This window comes from Balaenoptera musculus, chromosome 2 (assembly GCF_009873245.2).
Source record: "Balaenoptera musculus isolate JJ_BM4_2016_0621 chromosome 2, mBalMus1.pri.v3, whole genome shotgun sequence".
NCBI lineage: Eukaryota > Metazoa > Chordata > Mammalia > Artiodactyla > Balaenopteridae > Balaenoptera > Balaenoptera musculus.
In genome coordinates this window covers 143893727-143913298 of record NC_045786.1, presented here as the reverse complement: position 1 = coordinate 143913298, position 19572 = coordinate 143893727, and the positions used below count along the sequence as shown (strand labels likewise).

Sequence of the window (19572 nt, the reverse complement as noted above, 5' to 3'; positions counted from 1 at the left end):
CCCTGACACATCCGCTATGAATGAGCCAGCAAACGCCCTCCCCTACCCCAACCCCCAAGTGACCTCACCATTTAGGGAAAAAGATGTTTCATTACCAAAAAAAGCCAGGCATCCCTGTTGAATGCCCATCCCTAATTAAGTGGATTGCAGTCTTGGGCAGGTCCCCCTGGGCACCCTGGACCAATTCCAAGAGAACACAATTAGTGGATCTGCCAGCAGGACCTCATCTTGACAGGTCTGGCGCAGGGAGCACCTGGGGAAGGTGTGAGGGACCATCTGTTTCTGGCCCTTGGGGAATCTGCTAGGTCTGTCATAGAAACCAGGCTTGGAAGGGCTTTCAAACAGGCATGGCTCAGACTGTTGTCTCTGCCAGTATGTGGTACTTTGGTGGTTTTAAGCTTCCTCTATTTTCACTGCAACATTCACTCTCGAGCCTGCAGGGTACACCAGGCGGGCCCCAGAAAAATTCTCTATCAGGATGCTCATGGAGCAGGAGGGAGGGTGGCCAGCTCCCTCGCAGGGCACCCTGCCTGCCCTCGCCTTCCCCTAAAAGTGAGGGAGGACCCAGGTGGGGGAGGAGAGCCGGGAGGGACCCAGGGGAGACGCTCCAGCTATTCCCACCCAGGCTTTCTAAGGCGGCCAGGGGACGGCTTTCCCCCTCGGCCCCTCCCGTGAGGGGGCCACGAGAACCCCGGGCGAAGGCAGCTCTTCCTTTAACCTTTAGGCTCAGCATAGCGTAATGTCTACCTAGAGGCTGGAATAATAAAGCCTCACTTGCTGAGACGGGAAAGGATGAGGTCATCCCGCCCAGACGCCCTGCCAGGAGAGGCTTGCTGCCTTCAACGCGTGTTCCTGGGCTCCCGCCTGCCTGCCCAGTTCTCAGCGACTCTGTTGCTGGGGCTCCCCGCACCTTCCTTTGGGCTAGGCTGCAGCAAGAAGCAGCTCTTCTCCCGCGCTACAACCTCTAAGAGTTTCCTCTCATGCCAGAGAGTGACTGTCATTTGGCTGCTGCCCCTTTTTCCCTCCCTTCCCTGCCTCCTTGTCTGGAGAACCGTGTTCCTGCCCTCGTCACCCCCAGCAGGAGCTCCCCAGCCCAGGGCGGCCATGCCTTCTGCCTGCTACTCCCCGTATGTCCCCCATATCCCCCAGCCGCGGACACTTCCCAGGAGACGTCCTCCGAGGGCCCTCCAAGCAGTGCCTCTGGCTCCCTATAGCACTTTCCCAACCGGCAGCCTGCCCTGGGGGCCTGAGGGGCCTGCCTCTCCCCGCCCCCGTCCCCAGCTGGTGTCAGGCACTCTGCTTCTGAAATCCTTTGACTTCCAGAATCCCATGCTGCCCCCTCCCCAAACATCAGAGCCAGGCTCTACATGTGTAGCTAGGCAGCGCTAGGGTCCTACTTTGGAAGCCAAGGCTTTGTCTACGCCAAGCGCCAAGTACATTTAAGGCAAGAATTTCTTAGCGGAGGTGCAGGGTCGGGGGGGTGGGATCATGGACCCTCAGAAAATGTAAACAAAGCCATAGTGCCTCTCTCTAAAATGCACATGCACCCAGAACTCTGCAGATTTTAGGGGTTTAATGGACTCCCTAAACCTCATCCAAGGTCACGGACTCAAGTTAAGAACCCTCGTCTAGAGGGAAGGAGACTCCAGCCATGACCCCAGAAGAATAAGTCTGAACCTTCTGGAAGAAGATCGGGTGAGACAAAAGACAGTAACTGGGAGGGGTTGGGGGTAGTTTTCATGCTTCCAACAAAGCATACTAGAAAAAAGAAAACTACTGAAGGCATCTGGCTCAAAACGCTGAAAATGAGGTTTCTGGCTTCACAACAGCCTCAAGTCCCAAAACTACTGTGCTTCATGCAAGAACTAGTTAAGACTGACATCTATCAGGAGTCCTGATTTAGCCAAACCAGCGGTGGGCATGTGTGAAAGAAGACACGAGAAGCCTCTGTTAACTAAGGAGAAGCTCAGATTTTCCCAGGGGAGTGCTGGCTGGGGTGGGGCAAGAGGCCCTCCCCAGAGTCTCCAGGAACCTCTCAAGCAGTCTGTGCTGGAGTCCTTTCCATCACAGCTGGACTCCTCACAATTTACCCCTGACCTCAAAGCCACAGCTCACTGATCCCTCCAGCTCTTACAGCTTTCTAGCAGTATCCTTTAAAAACACTGGCAACTTGCACTCCCAGTTCTAGGGTTACACTGGCATCAGACTCCTGACCTCTCTCTCACACATGCGCACAGAATTGGGATCAGAACCGCTGGAATCCAAAGCTGCGCATCAGACAAGGGCTGGGGACCCTACGTTAGAGAGTGTGATGGTTCTTTAGGATCAGTTAACAGCGATGCCCAGGTTCTTGCTATGGGCCTCCCTACAGGTACAATTCCACTTCCATGAAAAGGGCTTATTGGGTGTGTAGAGGATCCAAGTTTCCTCGGATATGGTGTGGAGAGACACAGTACAATGTTGGCGTCAGCCCCGCCCCTGGGCTGTTTTTGTGGCCGTCCTGTTGTCTCCCGTCTCCAGGGATGAGGAAAGCCACTAGAGCCGGGTCCCTCCCTGGACTGGCCGGGCCCCACCGAGTCTTCTCCCAAATTAAGAGGCGGCAGGTGCCACCCCTCCCCTGCAGCCCTCTCAGTGCCGCTTCTGCAGCCTCAGCCCGCCGGGCCTTGGCTGCAATGCACAGCTGGTGAGTCAGCCCCTTTTACCACAAGGAAACTGGCGCTGGCCAAGATCTTGGGCCCAATTCCGCTGTCCCAAGCAGTTTTAAAGAAGGTGAGGTGGGATGGCCTGGAGGCACGGGCCAAGCCAAGCAGGCCAACTGAGCCCCATCTGGAGCCGGGTCCAGGCCCCGCCAGCTGGGCGGGTGGGTAGGGTTGGGAAGTGCCAAGTCAGCCGCATTCCAGCCTCCTCCTTCCAAGAACATTAACAAGTCACCGCAATGGGCAGGAAGGAGGAAGCCTCAAGACCAACGGTCTCTTCTTGCAGGACCATGGAGGGGGGGCGGCGAGGCTCACACAGCCCAGCCCAGCTCCTCTCAATGCTGACTTTTTTCTAGGGTGGAGTGGAGAAAGGAGAGGGTTCCCCTGCTCTAGAAGGCTCTGCCAGCTAGGGTCTCAGAACTCTCCCTTTGGGACTGATAAATGCTGATGGGAAGGCGGATTTACCCGGTGGGGTGGGGGGACGGGGGCGGAGCTCTGCCTTCTGGAGCGGGAAGGACCAATGATCCAGCAACCCTTCACTGAGAACAGCTCTCATCTAATGATACCTGCAGGCCACCCCCTCCCAGGCACTAGCCACAGATGTTTCCATGGATACCCCATTCTACTTTGCCTATTTTTAGATTTGGGCAGCACTGCTTTCCCCCTAAATCAGGCTAGAAGACCAGAAAAGGAAGTAGCTATCTCCCTCTTCCACTCCCTACATCTAACAAGTCTTCAAATCCTATTGATTTCATTACTAAAGCTTCAGTAAATCATCCCGTCCACCACAGCTTTAGTCCACATTCTCATCACCTTTCCCTCTAGTGTCGGCTGTAACCTTCCTGCCCCATTTAGCTCCCCTCTCCCCATGTGGCTTCCATAGGAATGCCCATCTAGTCACATGGCTCCCTGTGGCCCTCTCTGGCACGAATCACAAGACCCAGCGTGATCTGGGCTCTGCCCAGCTCTACAGCCTCACCTCCCGCCTGTCCACAGCCTGCCTCCCAAGCTTAAACCTTACTCCTCACAATTCCTTCCACAGACCCTACCTCGTTCATACCTCGCTACCCCTAGGGTCCCTCTGCTGGGATACCCTTATTCCTGGTCCATCTAGGTCGGGGCATTTTCTCACTCGTAAGTGAAGATGTGGCTTAAATGTCACCTCCTGTGGAAAGCCTTCTCTCACACGCCCTCCCTCCCCTGAGTCCCTGCAGGACTTCATCTGCCTCTGTTGTCACACTGGCTTTACAGTGCACTCACGCGATTACATAGCTCTTCTCCCAGGAGCTCCTCCAGCCCGGGAACCATGCCCTCATCCCTCCATGTCCCCCGAACCCAGCACAGAGCTTATGCCAGGGGGAAGATGTAAGAGTTTGTGCAAAGCTAAAATCTCCAAGCCTGACAGGTGGTGGTTTGGGGGGAAGACACCCTCTTTTCTGCTCAGCCCAAACATCTTCCCTGTCCCTTCTTCCCACTGTCCCCAAATGGGACTGCTTCCCCCTGGCCCCAGCTGGTGTCCAGCTTTAATTGCCAGACCCTGAGAGGACGCAGGAGGGATCAGCTGTGGCTTCTTTGACCTTGTGCTTGCAACCTCAATTCTACCTGAATTCAGAGCCAAGGCCCAAACCCAGGGACCCTGGATTCCATAATTCTCTTCGCCGGCCCTGCTCCAGATGTGCTGCCCTCTGCCTTGCCTCTTCCATTGTAGAAGGGTGCCTGACCAGGGGCTGTCCACATGGTGCCCAAGTCCCTTGGTCCCAGCCAGGGCGCTGTAAGGCCCTGGTGACAAAGAAGCATTACAGTGAACTTCAGGGCTAGATCTGGCCTCATAATTAGCCGTAAAGTAGTTGCTGGACCCTCTGACGTGTGCCAAGAAAAAGAGGCCTTATTGAGACATCCCTCTCTGTATCCAACAGGGATCCATCCATCTATCCACCCATCCTTCTGGCTATTTATTCATTTGACAAATATTTACTGAGCATCTACTGTGTGCCAGGCACTATCCTGAGTTCTAGGAATACAGCAGGGAAGAAGGCAGAAAAACGCTCCTTCCCTCATCGAAGTTCAATTTTCGTTGGGTAGGGGGAGACAGATATAAATAAACAAACCAGCAAAATATCAGATAGGGGTAAGCACTAGGCTGAGAATTAAAAAGCGGTGTTGTGATAGAGGGTGACAGGGCTGCTTCTTTAGTCTGGATGGTCACTGAGAAGATGATATGTAAATGGAACAGCGGGGCCGGTCACGGGAGGATGGGGGATTCACGTTCCAGGCTGAAGGAGCAGCCGGCATGGAGGCCCTGGGGCAGGCAAGAGCTTGGCCTGTTTGAGGACCTGCGAAGGACCAGTGGCTGGGACATAATGACAGGAGGGGTGAGCGCCAGTAAGACCATCCTGCAGGGCCAGTTCGTGGTCAGAGTTCGGGCTTGCTTTTTCTAAATATAATAGGGAGACCTGAGCGGGATTTAAACTCAGTAAAACCGGTAACCCTGGCCTGCCACCTCCCTGTATAACTGATTCCTTCTCCTTCTCTCCGCAGGCCCACTCCCACTTCCTTGATTTCTAAACTATTTCTTGATTCATCTTGTCTGTCTTTTGATTACAAGTCTAGCCTCCAGGTAACACAATTACCAAATGCAGTTCAAACCTTTCATTCTCATCAAAACTAAACACGGTCAAGTTCATATGAGCTTGAAATGAAAAACATGTTTAGGAAAGAATTTTCTTTTTTTAATTTCTCCCAACATTATATGATACCTAAAAGAGGTTTTTTGGAAACCACAGCAACAAAAAAATCCCTTCCCTAAGGACACACTGGGATTAAAAGCATTTATGAACTTCTTAGTTTTTATTTTCTGTAAAAATTTCTTCAGCCTGCAATCCGAGGGTCAAGCGTCCATCCGAACTTGCCCTGGCAGCGGGCCCACCTGTGATTTTGGCCCCGCTGGCCCAGGACCTAGCTGGGTTTGGTCCTTTCCCTGGCACTGAAGGCTGCCTGGATCCGAGGCCAGGCCGGGCTCAAGGGCTGGGCTCCCGCAGAAGCAAATGGGATGGAGGGTGAAGTCTTGTCTCCTTAGAACCCAAGTATAAGCACCCGGCAGGCTCCCCGAGCAGTGGGTCAGAGCCAGCAGCCCTGGGGATTTGTGGGTGGAAAGCACCCAGACCTGGAATTGTTAAGGCCATGCCCCCTTCTCGTTTCTTTTTTCCCTCTCTTCTAAAAACCATAAATAGCTCATACCCATTTCTGCATGAAACAACAGGTATGTTTTCACATTCCAAGCATAAATAACAAAAAGGCATATAATACTGAATATGCCTTTTCATAATTTCCCCTCCCTCTTCCTGGAGATTGGGACACAGCCCTCTCTATTTTAGACTTCCAGTTGCTGAGCACCGTGGGCTGCCTCTGGGCCGTTCTCATCTGCCGACCTGTCAGACCCTGTCTCCACCTTTTCAGACTTATTGCTGTGCTCCTCCCAGGGGAGGCCTGGACCCTTCCACGGGGTGAGCAAAACAGAGCAGGGCCAGAAAGCAGCCTCAGAGCTCACAGGACCACGGGGGTTGCTGAGAGCAAGCTCCCTGGACGAGCATTTTCCTACAGCGGCAACCCACAAGGCAGCCACCGCACTCACTGTGATGTGACATAAAAGTGGGTTTTCAGGGCTTCCCTGGTGGCGCAGTGGTTGGGAATCTGCCTGCCAATGCAGGGAACACGGGTTCGAGCCCTGGTCTGGGAAGATCCCACATGCCGCGGAGCCACTGGGCCCCTGAGCCACAACTACTGAGCCTGCGCGTCTGGAGCCTGTGCTCCGCAATAAGAGAGGCCGCGATGGTGAGAGGCCCGTGCACCGCGATGAAGAGTGGCCCCCTGTCGCCGCAACTGGAGAAAGCCCTCGCACAGAAACGAAGACCCAACACAGCCAAAAATAAATAAATAAATAAATAAATAAATAAATTTATAAAAAAAAAAAAAGTGGGTTTTCAGGATTGCTGCCCTTGTCTGCCTCGGGACACAGAACCACTGACAGCTGTGTTGGGAGTCCTGGTTCCCACCCCAGATACACGCCCTGCGGTCATGCTGATCGCTGCTGAGGCAGTCACGTTGGGGCCCTTCCACCAGCCTGGGGGCCTGGGCCTGTCTCGTGGTGGCACTCCTTGCCCTTTGACAGCTCTGCCTCTGGGCAGATGCGGAGGAACTAGTGCTCCCTCCTTGGTGAGCCACGTAAGCTCAGGCCCATCCCAGGGATGGGCAGAGTCAGGCTGCCCATCCCTGCCAAGCACGTGGTACTTTCCGCTGCTAAGGAGCCAGAACTCTCCCTGCTCCTGCTGCGCCTCCCGCTCTGGCTTTATAATGGGAAGCACATCTCACAGGCCCTTTGGGACCTGCATCCTCTGTGTCATCTACCACCCCTGCCATCTCCTCCACCCCCTCCTCCATCCACCGCAGCCCTGCCATACTGAACTACGGACGTGCACTTTCCTGGGGTCACAGTGTTCTTTCCTTTTTCCTGGAATGGCTTTCCTTCTTTTACTAGCTGAGTCCTACCTATCCTTCAAAACTCAGTATCACCTCCTCCAGGAAGCCTTCTCTGACTCAAGACCAAATTAGCAAACACTTCTCTGTTCTTTCACCTCAGTTCTAGCACTTACCACACAGTTTGTATCTTTCTACAGCCTAGTATCCCCAGTAGGCTGCATTCTTTGAAGGCAGGGACATGCCTCGCATCCCTGGATTCCCAATCCTTAGCCCAGTGCTTGGTGTGCCATGCACGTTCAATAGTTCTGAGCAGCGGACAGATGAATACATGCGTGCTCCGATCAACTGACCCAATGGGCCCAAATTAGTGAGCACCGGTGATGCTGGTCGCTGGGGAGCGTGTACATTTCGGCCTCGTGTCAGGACTGTCTCGGCCAGCATATCAGCTCCTGAACTAAGTTGGATTTGGCTATGGCAGTGTCCTATCCCACTGCCCAGAGTCCCTTGGGATTCTCAGGAAGCCAAAATGGCACGCAGCTCCTGCCTTCTCAGAAAAGAAGAAAACCACCAAGTGCTCTGGACTCCCTCCCTGCCACTCCTGTCCCCATCGTATGCCCATCCCCCTTCCTGCCATTCTGGACTCACTCCAATGCATCCATTTCTGAGACTGAAGTGCTGGAAGTCTCCAGACACTCCTGGACTTGCCTATAGCCAGGTAACTACAAGCTAGAGAAAAGCAACTCCCAAAGACTAGAAAGAGGAGAGGGGCGGCGAGATTTTTGGTGGAAGGTGAGACAAAGTCACAGCTACACTGTTTCCGGAAGAGGATCAACTTCCAGCTCTTGTTCTACCCACCCCTCCCCCCTCTCCCAGGGACCTGCAGCATCTGAAAAGTCAGGGGCCCCGTGGTCCCACTGGGCCTGAGTCCTGCTCACATTCTCACCTCCCACCTCCAGTGGGTGCTGCTGAGTTAATGGCCTGCACCATATCAGTGGTGAGAGCATCCAGTAGGCTGGTGATAAATTCCATTTTCTTCCCTTCTGGACAGCCTGAAAGACAAAGTGAGATTTGAAGGCAGATGCCAGGTAAACGATCAAGTAAACAGCTTCCTCAACTACCACTGTTTCCTCAACCTCTCCAAGTCCTTCTTGTCCAGCTAAATCCACTTTGGGAACTGTCCACAGCTCAGATGATTCTCATAAACCTCCACAGTTCCTCTGCCCACAGCCCTCAAGGGACCAATAGACCAAATGGATAATAATGCTCTCAGTGTTGTTCCATTCCTCAAATTTTTGCTGAGTATCAACTCAGGCACTATGCTAAATGTTAGGGATATAACACACATGGTTCTTCTCCTCGTAAAGTTCATGGTCTACTGGGGAACTCAAGCTCGTTCTGGTACAGGAGGACGGAGCGACTCTAGCAGCAAGGCCCAGGTGCTGAAGGGGCACGAGGAATGCAGAGAACTCCAAGGTCAAAGCTGACTCAAGTAGATCCACCTGTTTACCTATCCAAGCACCTCCTCCTTTTTTCACATCTCTCCTCATCCAGCTTAGATTATAATGATCAACCCTCCCTTATAAGTACTCTCAAACCCTTTGTTTCTCTATTCCTCACTGTGTGATTCCAGCAAAACCCCAAGCACGGATGAACCTTCACACCGATATGCCTTCTCCAAGTCTACACCCCCATAGCTGAATAGTGCTGGTGTAAACACCACCACACAACTGGAGAGATGGTTTTCCTGCAAATTCATGCCTACCAGCCCCAAATGGGCCCTCAACACTACCTACAAGCCTCCTCTCGGAAGCAACTATTTCATTCTCTGCTCTCTGCAGATCCCCTAGGTCTCCGGTTAAATGCTTCCTTCTCAGAGAAACCACAGATTCTTCCTGTCCTGTCCAGCACCTCACTCTTTCCCTTTAGAGTACCTGTCACCACCTTTTATCTGTGTTTGGATTCGTTTATTCGTATACTGTCTCCCCCACTAGATAAGCTTCACTTCGGTTTTGATCATTAGAAAAACCCAGCACCTGGCACATAGTGGAATCTCAATTGACATTTGTTGAAGAGATGGCTAGAAGGAGGGACCCTGGTCTCTACAACTCCATTCTCATGACAGAGTGACCTACAAACCTCACTTGGGAACCCCTAGACTTTCAGGAGCCTCTGTTTTCAGTTCTCCTTTGGAGTCCTGATGGGGAATAGTGGGCCCAGCTCCCACCAGCACTGACCTGCATCTGTGCTGATTAGCACTACAGCATTCTGAGCCATCAATATTTAGTACTCTTATTGTAACTCACTGGCAGAGAACACTATAAATAAGGGAAACCCAACCCAGAAGCCATTTAGAGATCCTGGGTCCCTGCCTGTGAGTCTTGTGTCACACCCCAGTGACAGTTCTGGGCCACCAGGAATCACTGCCCCTCAGGACAGCCTTTCCCTGTGAGCTATCTTCTCTTTGCAGCCCTGGGGCAAAGGGTCCACAGCCCCCAGAGCATTGTCCCAGTCACCCTTAGAGAAAGAACTGTAGAGCTTTCAAGGGTAGGATTTTAACCCAATGACTACATTTTAAAGATAAAAAGGTAAGAGCAAGGAGGAGAAACAGTGTGGCCAAGAGCACAGGACTAATTAGGAACAAATCCCAGACCGGATGCAGATCCCGTGGCTCCTGAGATGCCCCTGCCCAGTGTCCCCGCTCCATCTTACAGATGGGGAAGCAGACCCAGAGGAGGGCGCTGCTTCTGCAGGGTGACGGGCTGGAGGAACAGGAAGAGGTGAAGGCACCAGCAAGGGGTAGTGTCGTCTCCCACCTGGCAGCTCCCTGTCCTTGAAGGGGTCGTCCACCTCCGCACTCTTAGCCCTGGCGTCACTGTCACAACTGGGCATCACGTAGCTGAGAAGAGAGAGATGCAGGGGGTGAGGAGGGGCTGGAAACTGAGCTGACTTCAGCCCCTACTACCAGCAATGATCTGTGTGGTCACTAAGTCTAGATGTCCCAGAGCTGGCAGCAAAATATCTCCCGTAGTGTCCAGCAGCTACAAGGCAATCCCAGCATCGGTGTTCCCACAGAGACATGTTCAGGCATGTCATCTTAGTCAGTCTAGTAGAGCGATGTTACCTTACGTCTGCACACAGGATCTTTTTGATCCATAGAACCTAGTGACTCAGGCAGGGCAATAACCTCCTCACTGGTGAACTGAGGTTCAGAGAGGTTACCTACTTTCCCAAGGTCGCCCAGCTAGGAAAGGCCAAACCTGTGACCAGAATCCAGGATCCAGGTCTTTCTACTGGGACCTCATCTGCCCACAAGCAGAGATGCCGCTCCCCTAGTGCCTTGACTCCCACCAGGCCAGGACAATAAAGCCAGGAGATGTGAGGTGACAGCCTAACAGGAAGCTGGCTCTCCTATCCCAGGCTTCACCTGAGAGGCGAGGGGCAGGACGGGCTCTGGGGGACTTACCGTGTGGAGGTCCCGGGCAGAGGACGCCCCGTGTCCACCAGCACACACCAGCAGTAGCCAGTGGATTGGTGGCACTGCACTGGCTTATAGAGCCCCCCGGGGGCACACTCGGGGATGACAATGCCCTCGCGGGGGTTCTGCCGGGCCTCTTCCAGGGCGCTCTGTCTCTCCTGGTCACAAGAGTGAACTTTCTCTGCAAGAGAAGACACAGCCTGTGGTGATTCCCATTCCTGTGCCTTCCCTGCCAGGACCTGGCCTGGCCCTAAGGAACTGATGGCTGGCTGGTGAATCACCAAGGGGAGCTGTGTCTCCCACACCAGCCCTTAGTGAGGGGCTGAAGGCCCAGAACCTCCCTGTGGCCCCCAGCGTGCACTAGCACTCACACCTGGTAGGTTCCAGCAGCCACAAGACAGCCGGGGACCGCAGGGCTGCTCCACATCACAGTAGCCCTTTGCCCAGGGGTAGAATCTCCTGACTGTTTTCAGAGTGGGCCCTGCTGATGTCTCCTGGCTCGGGAGGGCGGGGGCAGGAGCTGGCTGCCCTGCGAGCTGACAGCTGATGCAGGAATGCCCGTGCGCGTGGACACTCTCCCAAGCCCAGACGCAGCAGGACAGGGCCAGGACACTGTCCTCAGGGCAGGGAGATACTCTGATGCTTGGCACCCAAGAGGAGCAGAAACAAGGCCCAAACCCGCTCCCTTCCAGGCCTCCAACAGGGCTGGACAGAGCAGGCTGAATGGAGCTGAGCTGATCACACAACACTGTTTCCATCCAGTGCGAGAGAGAAACAGGCCTGCAGGAAGGTGTCTGCACTCAGCGGCCTCACAAACTATGTCAACGTCTCTGAACAGCCAAACCTGGTTTCTCCAGAGTCAGGCCCAGGCTGAGGCAGTGGTGCATGGTGTCCTGTGCCAGGCCTGGGGACCTCAGACCCACACGACCCCTGACCAGTCAACCTGCCTGACTTCCCTTTCTTGTTCTTTTGTTGATTCTGTGGGGATTTTTTTTTCTTTTTTTCTTTTTAGTTATTAAAAATAAATAGCATTGGGTTCCTTTTCTTGTTATAAAGAAAAATTTGAAAAAACCCTAATCCCACCAAAGTTAAACACTATCTGCCCTGGACCTTTTCTTTTTCATGTACACACACACAAATACATATGCACACACCTACTGGGGGTTTTTTAACAATAAAAGGGACCACATCATATACCTGTATTATCGATTTTTTGATCTACTTATTTATCTCTTTATTTATCTACTTTATTATCACTTTATTTCTTTCATGAACAATATTCCGCAACTTTCCCCTTGAAGAAGATGACAGGAATCGTCTTGGGTATCCCATGATATTTTCACAGTGTTTTACAGAAATACCATTCCGAGAGCCAGGAATTTGGTATCAGCAATGTGGAGATTCACCCTGCTCACTGAACAACAGCACAAATGATGAAAATACAGAAGCTCAACTCTGAAGGAGCCAAACCCTTTGAAATAATGACTCTGGTAATGATACACATATGAACCGGACAGATGTTGAAGCAGACTGTAGGTGCACACAGAGACGCAAAGCAGCTCCATGCTGTCTTAGAGGGAAGTCAGATGATGGGAAATGATTTTTGTCTCACTCTGAGGAAAAATGCTGAAAAAATTCTCATTGCAGGGTGAGGGAATATTTCCTTAAGCGCATAAAAATATCTGAGAGTCAGGAGACAGGTATGAATAGTACGTTTGCTATTAAAATATAATACTGATCTGGAAAATGAAAGAAAAAAAAAGAACTATTGTTTTCATAACGCAAACACAGCGAAACTAAACAGAATCTCCTTAGCTAGAGGAACAGGAGTTTAAAACAGTTGACAGGCGCTAGACTCGAGATTCTGAACCCAATTATAACTACCACCAGAACTGCCCCTAAGAGGCAGCTTAGGAAAGAGACATAAACTGATTGGAAGAGGGGGGCCTTGGGGAGACCTGGCCTGAAGACCCAGAATTTTGAGTTCGGCCCCTGGCTGGAATGGAGACTGGCACCTTCCAGGGGATTACGCAAGAGTTTTTCAATAGCTCTCCCAACCCCAAGTTGGTAACTTTCTTTTCCTATCTCATAGTTCATGCCACAGAAAAAGTGACAGAGGAGAAAAACCAAAGGAAAACAGCTTTTTTACTGGCACTGGCGTTCGTGTAACAACCTCTGACAGAGGCTTTAAATTAAGATCTTCCAGGCCAACATTCTAAAGCCATAAATCAGATGGAAAGCGAGATGCGAACAGAGGTGGAGAAAGCTTCCCCAGGGACAGAGCAAATGATGGACCTGACTTCACACCACTGGGGATCCTGAAACTGCGGGAATGTGGAGACCAGCCAGCCGAGGAGAGGTGGGAACCTGTGGTTTGGGGACTGTCGACAGATTTCTGGAAGTCCTTGAAGGCTGTTCTGAAATGTTTGTAGCCCGCTTCCATAGAGGCTGCACGGAGTTCCACGGAGAATACTACAAACCATACAAATGGCGACGCTCGATAATTTGGAAAAACTGGGGGTTAGCATGGAATTCGAGAAAAGGTGAAATGCAGGGTTTATTACTTTCTTCTTTATTTGCTTGCTTATTACTTTATGACGATCCCTGCAAGTTCAAGTGCTCCTCTAAGAAAGAGACAGGAAAGGTTTATAATCATAGCACTAACTGTTTGCGAAGAAAACACAGAGAGTTTGTCTTCCAACAGAGACAAAATCTCCCCTAAAATCCTCTTTATACTACTAATAGTCAAAGCAAATATTCATTGAGGAGCATGTGCCAGGCAGGCGATAGACTAAGGGCTTTACTTGCCTAATCTCTTTGTCCGTGTGAAGTAGGCACCGTTATTATGCCCATTTTGTAGACAAGGAAGCTGAGTCGTGGAGGGATTCATGAATTTTCCCAAGTTCACTCACCCCGGAGAGAGGAGGGCTGGGGCTCCAGTCAAGGGCTTCTGACAGTCAAGCCTGTCTTGCTGAACTCTAGACAGAGGTTACTGTCTCTAATTATTTGCTTTCCGGGAAAAATACATTTATTTTTATGGTGTGAAGATTTGCCAGGCCAGTCGCTTTGTAGACTGCCCCAAATCTGCTGCATTTGAAAGCAAATGTGTAAAAACATGTACTTATCCGTTTGAAACAGCACTGCTTCTTCTGAACCAACAATTTTCTCAGTTTAAGCACACTCCAAACCTTGTACCCTCGTATTTTTCCCTCTTTGCCTCGGAACTGGAACACCTAAGGCCAAATTTGTAACTCACCCACCATTTACAGACAGTAACGTGAATAATAATGGCTAACAGCCACCTGAGTATTTATGGTGTGCCCAGCTCTGTACTGGGCACTTCCATTAACTCACTTCAAACTCATCACAAGCCTCTAAGATAAGTGTTATTATTATTATTTTTTTAATTATTTATTTATTTATTTTTGTCTGTGTTGGGTCTTCATTTCTATGCGAGGGCCTTCTCTAGTTGCGGCGAGTGGGGGCCACTCTTCATCGCGGTGCGCGGGCCTCTCACTATCGCGGCCTCTCTTGTTGCGGAGCACAGGCTCCAGACGCGCAGGCTCGGTAATTGTGGCTCACGGGCCTAGCCGCTCCGCAGCATGTGGGATCTTCCCAGACCAGGGCTCGAACCCGTGTCCCCTGCATTGGCAGGCAGACTCTCAACCACTGCGCCACCAGGGAAGCCCTAAGATAAGTGTTATTATTATCCTCACTGAGCAGACTGGCTGTGTGATGTCCTCAAGGTCAACAACTAGGAAGTGGCAGAGCCTGGATTCCAGCCCAGGCAGTCTGCTCCCAGGCCATGGTCTTCACCCCTCTTTAATATTAGCTCTCACTGCCATGTGCTAACCTGATTTTTAATCTAAACTATGTTTTTCTTTTACTTGGTGTGGTAGATCGTTACAAAATGGTACCAGTGAATTGCACCTCCCTGTATTCATGCCTTTGGGTAAACCCCTCCCCGCTGACTCTGATTTGCTTTGACCAATGGAAAGGACGGGGGTGATAGTGTGTGGTTACCAGACCTCGGCCTGAAGAGGCCTTGTAGCTTCCACTTTCCCTTTCTTGGAATCCACCCTGAGACCACCACATAAGAAAGCCAGTCCAGCCTCCAGGAGGATGAAAGGCCACATGGAAGAAAACCAGAGCCCCTCAGCCCACAGCCAGCACCAAGTGCCAGGCGTGTGCGTGAAGTCATCTTGGACACCCCAGCCCAGCTGACCCTCCAGCTGGACAAGTCCAGGAGTGAGTGCAGGTAGAATCAGTCAAGGAACCACCCAACCAATCCACAGACACATTAGAAAGAATAAATTATTCTTGTTGTAAGCCATTATATTTCTGGGTGGTCTGTTACACAGCCATAGATAACTGAAACACTTAGACTTGCTCAGCTCTTTATCAATTTACCCCATAAGTATTTTTGTAGCCCTCTCAGACCCTTCGGCCAATCAATCAATCAATCAATCAACCAATTATTCCTTCAGTGCTTCTCCAGACCTCATGCAAATACTAATCGGTACATATCAGGGGGCATAAGCTTATTCTGTATCTGAAGACCCAGAAGCCAGCCCCATCCTTAGGGCCACTGTCACCCTCTGCCCTTCTCAGTCACCTCCCAAATGAATCTTAAAATTCACAACTATCAGATTTTCCAGATACCAAGAAGTCACCTTCCAGAATGCAAGCCAGGGGATCTATTTCAAGGGCCTCTTCATGACCACTGGTTCAGAGAGGAAGCTCCTCAAAAGTGGATACCCACTGTTCTAAAACATTCAATCTCTGCTCAGGGAAGTTCAGGGAAAGATGACAAGATTAGAAGGTCCGGCCTGATAACTATGAGAATGGGCCTGGACCATCTGTAAATACTAGGAAGACATAAACAGCGGGGGAGAGGGAAATATCAGGGCTGCCCAGGGCGACACAGGAATACCTCGCCACACGTTCTTACACACCCATGCTCACCCAGCCCCTCTAATCCTATTCCGAGAACAAGTGAGAACCGGTTCACTCCCCACCTGGCAGTGGGTGGTTTAAATCTCACCCACAAAACTCTGACTGCCTGAGAGAAGAAACACAACAGAAAAGTAGCCTGTGGAAGGAATGAGAACGTGGTCCAGCCCTTGCCACCGGAAAGCACACAGCCCTCTATCCCAACAATCACACAGCAGCCGAGCAAAGCAGGGCTAAGGCCGGGTGGGAGTGGGCAGGGAGGGGGACCGGGGAGAGGGAGACGGGGCTGAGCCAGAAAACCCTGTGTGCAGGCCCAGGGCATGGGTTCTCAGGTGTCCAGCCAAGACAGGAGGAGCGTGGAGGACAGCCCCGTCTGCTACGGCCAGCCCCTGCCTCTGTGCCTCTCAGTGACCTGTGGTAATTAGGAGCAAAGGGCGTGGACAACCTCAACCCTCAGCTAATCCCCAATTTTGATTTTAGCCCACAGTTTATCCTTTGTTTCTGGGAACTTTTTCTCCTTTATCATCTGTTTCTTTTTTCTTCTTCACTTAAGAAAAAAAAAATGTCCAACAAACATAAACATTAAAAGATTCGAGTTTCAGGTCCTTGGACTGGTCTTTCTTTCTGGCTGCTGCCTTTCGGAGGAGAAGCTGCTGCAGGAAGGAGCAGACAAAAAAGCTGGGATGCTGGGTAACCCAACACCTGAGTGAGCAGGTATTGGTGAGCCAGTCATATCTTGAACTCTTGGGAGAAAGAGCAGGGGAACCTTATGGTGATGGAGGCCAGGGGAGATGGGAGGAGAGAAAAGGCAGTAGTCAGAGAAGATCACCAGCAGTCAGGGTTCTCCAGAGAAACTGAACCAATAGAAAAAAATAGATAGATAGATAGGTAGATTTAAAATATATATATATGGATACGGATATGGATGGATATATATATGGAGAGAGAGAGAGAGATTTATTTTAAGGAATTGGCTCCAGGCTGGCAAGCTGGAAATTCAGGTAAGAGTGATGGGGCAGTCTCAAGTCCAAAATCAATAGGTCAGGCCAGCAGGCTGGAAACTCAGGCAGGATTTCTATGTTACAGTCTGGAGGCAGAATTCTTTCTTCTTCAAGAAATCTCAGGTTTTGCTCTTAAGGCCTTCAACTGATTGGATGAGGCCCACCCACATCACAGAGGGTCATCTGCTTTACTTCAAGTCAATTGATTATAAATGTTAATCACATCTAAAATAATATCTTTGCAGCAACGTCTACACTAGTGTTTGACCAAACTGGCTACTGTGGCCTAGCCAAGTTGGCCCCTAAAATTAACCATCACTAGGTCCCTGTGAAAAATGAGACCAAGAAAAAAGCCAAATCTTACAGAAAACCATACACAGAAAAGCTGAGAAGAGTCATGGGTCATAGAGACATGTATTGGGAATATGCCTTGATGAATGATGCAGTCTTCCCAGAGGAAGAACCAGAAGCTCTCCTCTGAGTGGCGGCTCAGTTGCTAATTAAGGGCAGCTTCTCAGGTTGCCCTGACTAAGCGTTGCCTATACTACAGACAAGGGAAGTGGAGTGCTGACAGGGCTGAGGGCAATGTCCTGAGAGAGGATGGTGCTCCTGGCGTCGCAGATCTAATGTGGGATCCTGAGTAACAGAGGAGATTAGGGCTCACGGAGAGGATGCAGAGGGGGTCAGGGGCCTTCCTGGCTCCAGGCTCTCACACAGGCTGGTACTGGGTGTGCACTGGTACCATGGCAGGCTCTGGAGAGGTCAGAAAAGTTTTGTGAGACGTAGCAAGAAGAAAGAACTAACCACAAGATCTTAACTTACCCTCATTCCGGGCCTCCTCCATCCCCAAAGCTTTCCCTGGGGGTCCCACCTAGAGCAAAGCCTCTCTCTCCTGAGTTTGAGTATCTGTTCCCCTCCTGGACCCCTCACCCTTAGCACCAGGACTTAACAAGACTGCAAGCTCCTGAGGGCAAGGACCCTATCGCATACTTCCTGATCCTTCCCCGCACCCATCCCTGACCTGCAGCACCTCACTCCGTAGGAGAACCACGGAGTCTTGGGTATAAAGGATCCACAGAGTATTTAGCCCAAGAACCCCTCTATTGCTGAATCTCTGCTGTTCCATCCCCAGCCACAGGATTCTGTTCTAGCCTGACACCTCAGAGATGGGACCACCCACCTCGGAGTCAAGGCCAAGTTATGGGGGATGAGACCACAGAGGCCAGAAGAAGAAAATGTGTCCCTTTGACTCATCCTGGGAAATGCCACATTCAATCCTCAGACCATCCAGCACTAGATTTTCTTAAGGGAAAAATCAATACACAGTCACCCGCCTGAAAAACAAGAGGAGCTTATCTACGTTTCGTTGCAAAAGGAATCATCCCACTGGGCCAAGAATATTAAGGGAAACATTAGCGTTGTGTCGGCTACAGTTACCCTGAAGCCCCTTCAAATACCCCACACCCACTTAGCCTCTTATCAAAAATGAATGAAATGCTGAAGGATAACCCAAAATAACAAGCCTTCTGTTAAAAACAACTTTTCCTGAATCACAACATGAAATTCCAGAGGCGTAAGAAATCACACGGCTCCTGCCTTGGGAGCCTCTGGGTTGGCATGAGTGGCGTGTGCTGTCGGGACAGCTGCAGAGAATCTGGCCGAAGAGGAGACTGCAGGAACAAAAGGAGGGACCAGAGGGACCAGGCTTGAAGGCACTGACTTCCCTCTTTTTGGGAAGGGACTGGCCCAGGGACTGGACATGTGGTCTCCAAGGAGGAGATGCTGCAGAGTGCACGATCTTGGGGAGTGATTCACAGGACATCACTGAACAGCCCTTTCTGTTCATTTGGCCACACAGGGTTCAGCACCCATCCCCTGGAGGACTGCTTTTCTGCCCTCCTGTCATGTCTGGCACCAAGCTGCCACTTGGCCATCACCAATCCCCAAGTCTCAGAGTCATCCAGGGACTCCAAGAACACCCTGAAGAGGAGGGGACCCCGAAGAACCATTCCTCGGGGCTCCCTTTGGAACAGACAATGGCCAAGAAAAGAGAGGTCTTGTCAGGGCAGGGAAGAGGCAGACTCCCTGATAAACAGAACAAAGTCAGTCTTTGAAATTGTGCTCAGGTGTGTATCAAGTAGGGGTGGAGGGAGTGAGAATAGAAACAGAATATGCGCAAAGTTAAAATGTCACCTCTTCCACTGGAATGGGTTTCTCCATTTAATTTAATCTAAAGGCCCTTTTCCCCATAGAGTAGGCAGGCAAATGATGTGAAAAAGATAACATCATCACCCAATCTTAACCTACAAAGGGACCTCGGACCACGTCTCTGGAGGAGGGCACCCCTTCTGATGAACTCACTGGCCAAGTGAAGAGATGCTGTTCAGCTCTGGTCCAGAAGGAGAAATGAGGATGGTGTAAAAGCTCAGTGGGACGGCTGTTCCCAAACACCAGGGGGAACTCCAGCAGTCAGAGGGAAGAGCTTCTAGGAACAGGAGTCAGGGTGAGATGGGGATACCTGGGCTTCCTCGCCAAGGCTGAGAGCAAGAGTAAGCGCCTAGCACCCCTGCCCCTGCACGCTCCAGTCCAGGCCTGGCACGTGGGAGTTTCTGTCACTGCTCACGGAAGTCAACAACGATCAGAAGAGAGGCAGAATAGCTCGGTGGTCAAGAGCACGGGCTTGGGGTCAGATGGATCAGCTTCCACCACTTGTTAGCTCTGTTTACTTTAGCTCTCTAAGTCCCAAGTCCTTACCTGTAAAAGTAGGGTAACCACAGCACAGGCCTCACAGGGTCATTGTGAGGATGAAACACAATAGTATATGTAAAGCATTGAACCCAGCGCCATAGTCAGTTGATAAGCGGTAGGTTATCAGCTGGTCTAGGGTAGCAGTGTCCTCAGCCCGTGTAGAGCAACCCCGGCCTTCCTGACCCATCCCCGTGAATGACCAGTCTCTCAGGTGGATTGCAGG

At 51.1% G+C, this 19572-nt stretch overlaps 1 protein-coding gene across 4 annotated transcripts in view; it reads right to left on the bottom strand.

Annotated features, from left to right (window-relative positions):
* The window catches only part of SMOC1 (SPARC related modular calcium binding 1), a 154107-nt gene that overhangs the window by 8857 nt on the left and 125678 nt on the right, over window positions 1-19572 (bottom strand). For all 4 annotated transcript variants that reach the window (XM_036841582.1, XM_036841578.1, XM_036841580.1 and 1 more), the window contains exons 8-10: window positions 10636-10828; window positions 9986-10068; window positions 8116-8221 (exon numbers count right to left, since the gene is read on the bottom strand). In XM_036841582.1, coding sequence (XP_036697477.1) covers window positions 8116-8221; window positions 9986-10068; window positions 10636-10828 — 382 coding nt within the window. The remainder of the gene's footprint in view (window positions 1-8115; window positions 8222-9985; window positions 10069-10635; window positions 10829-19572) is intronic.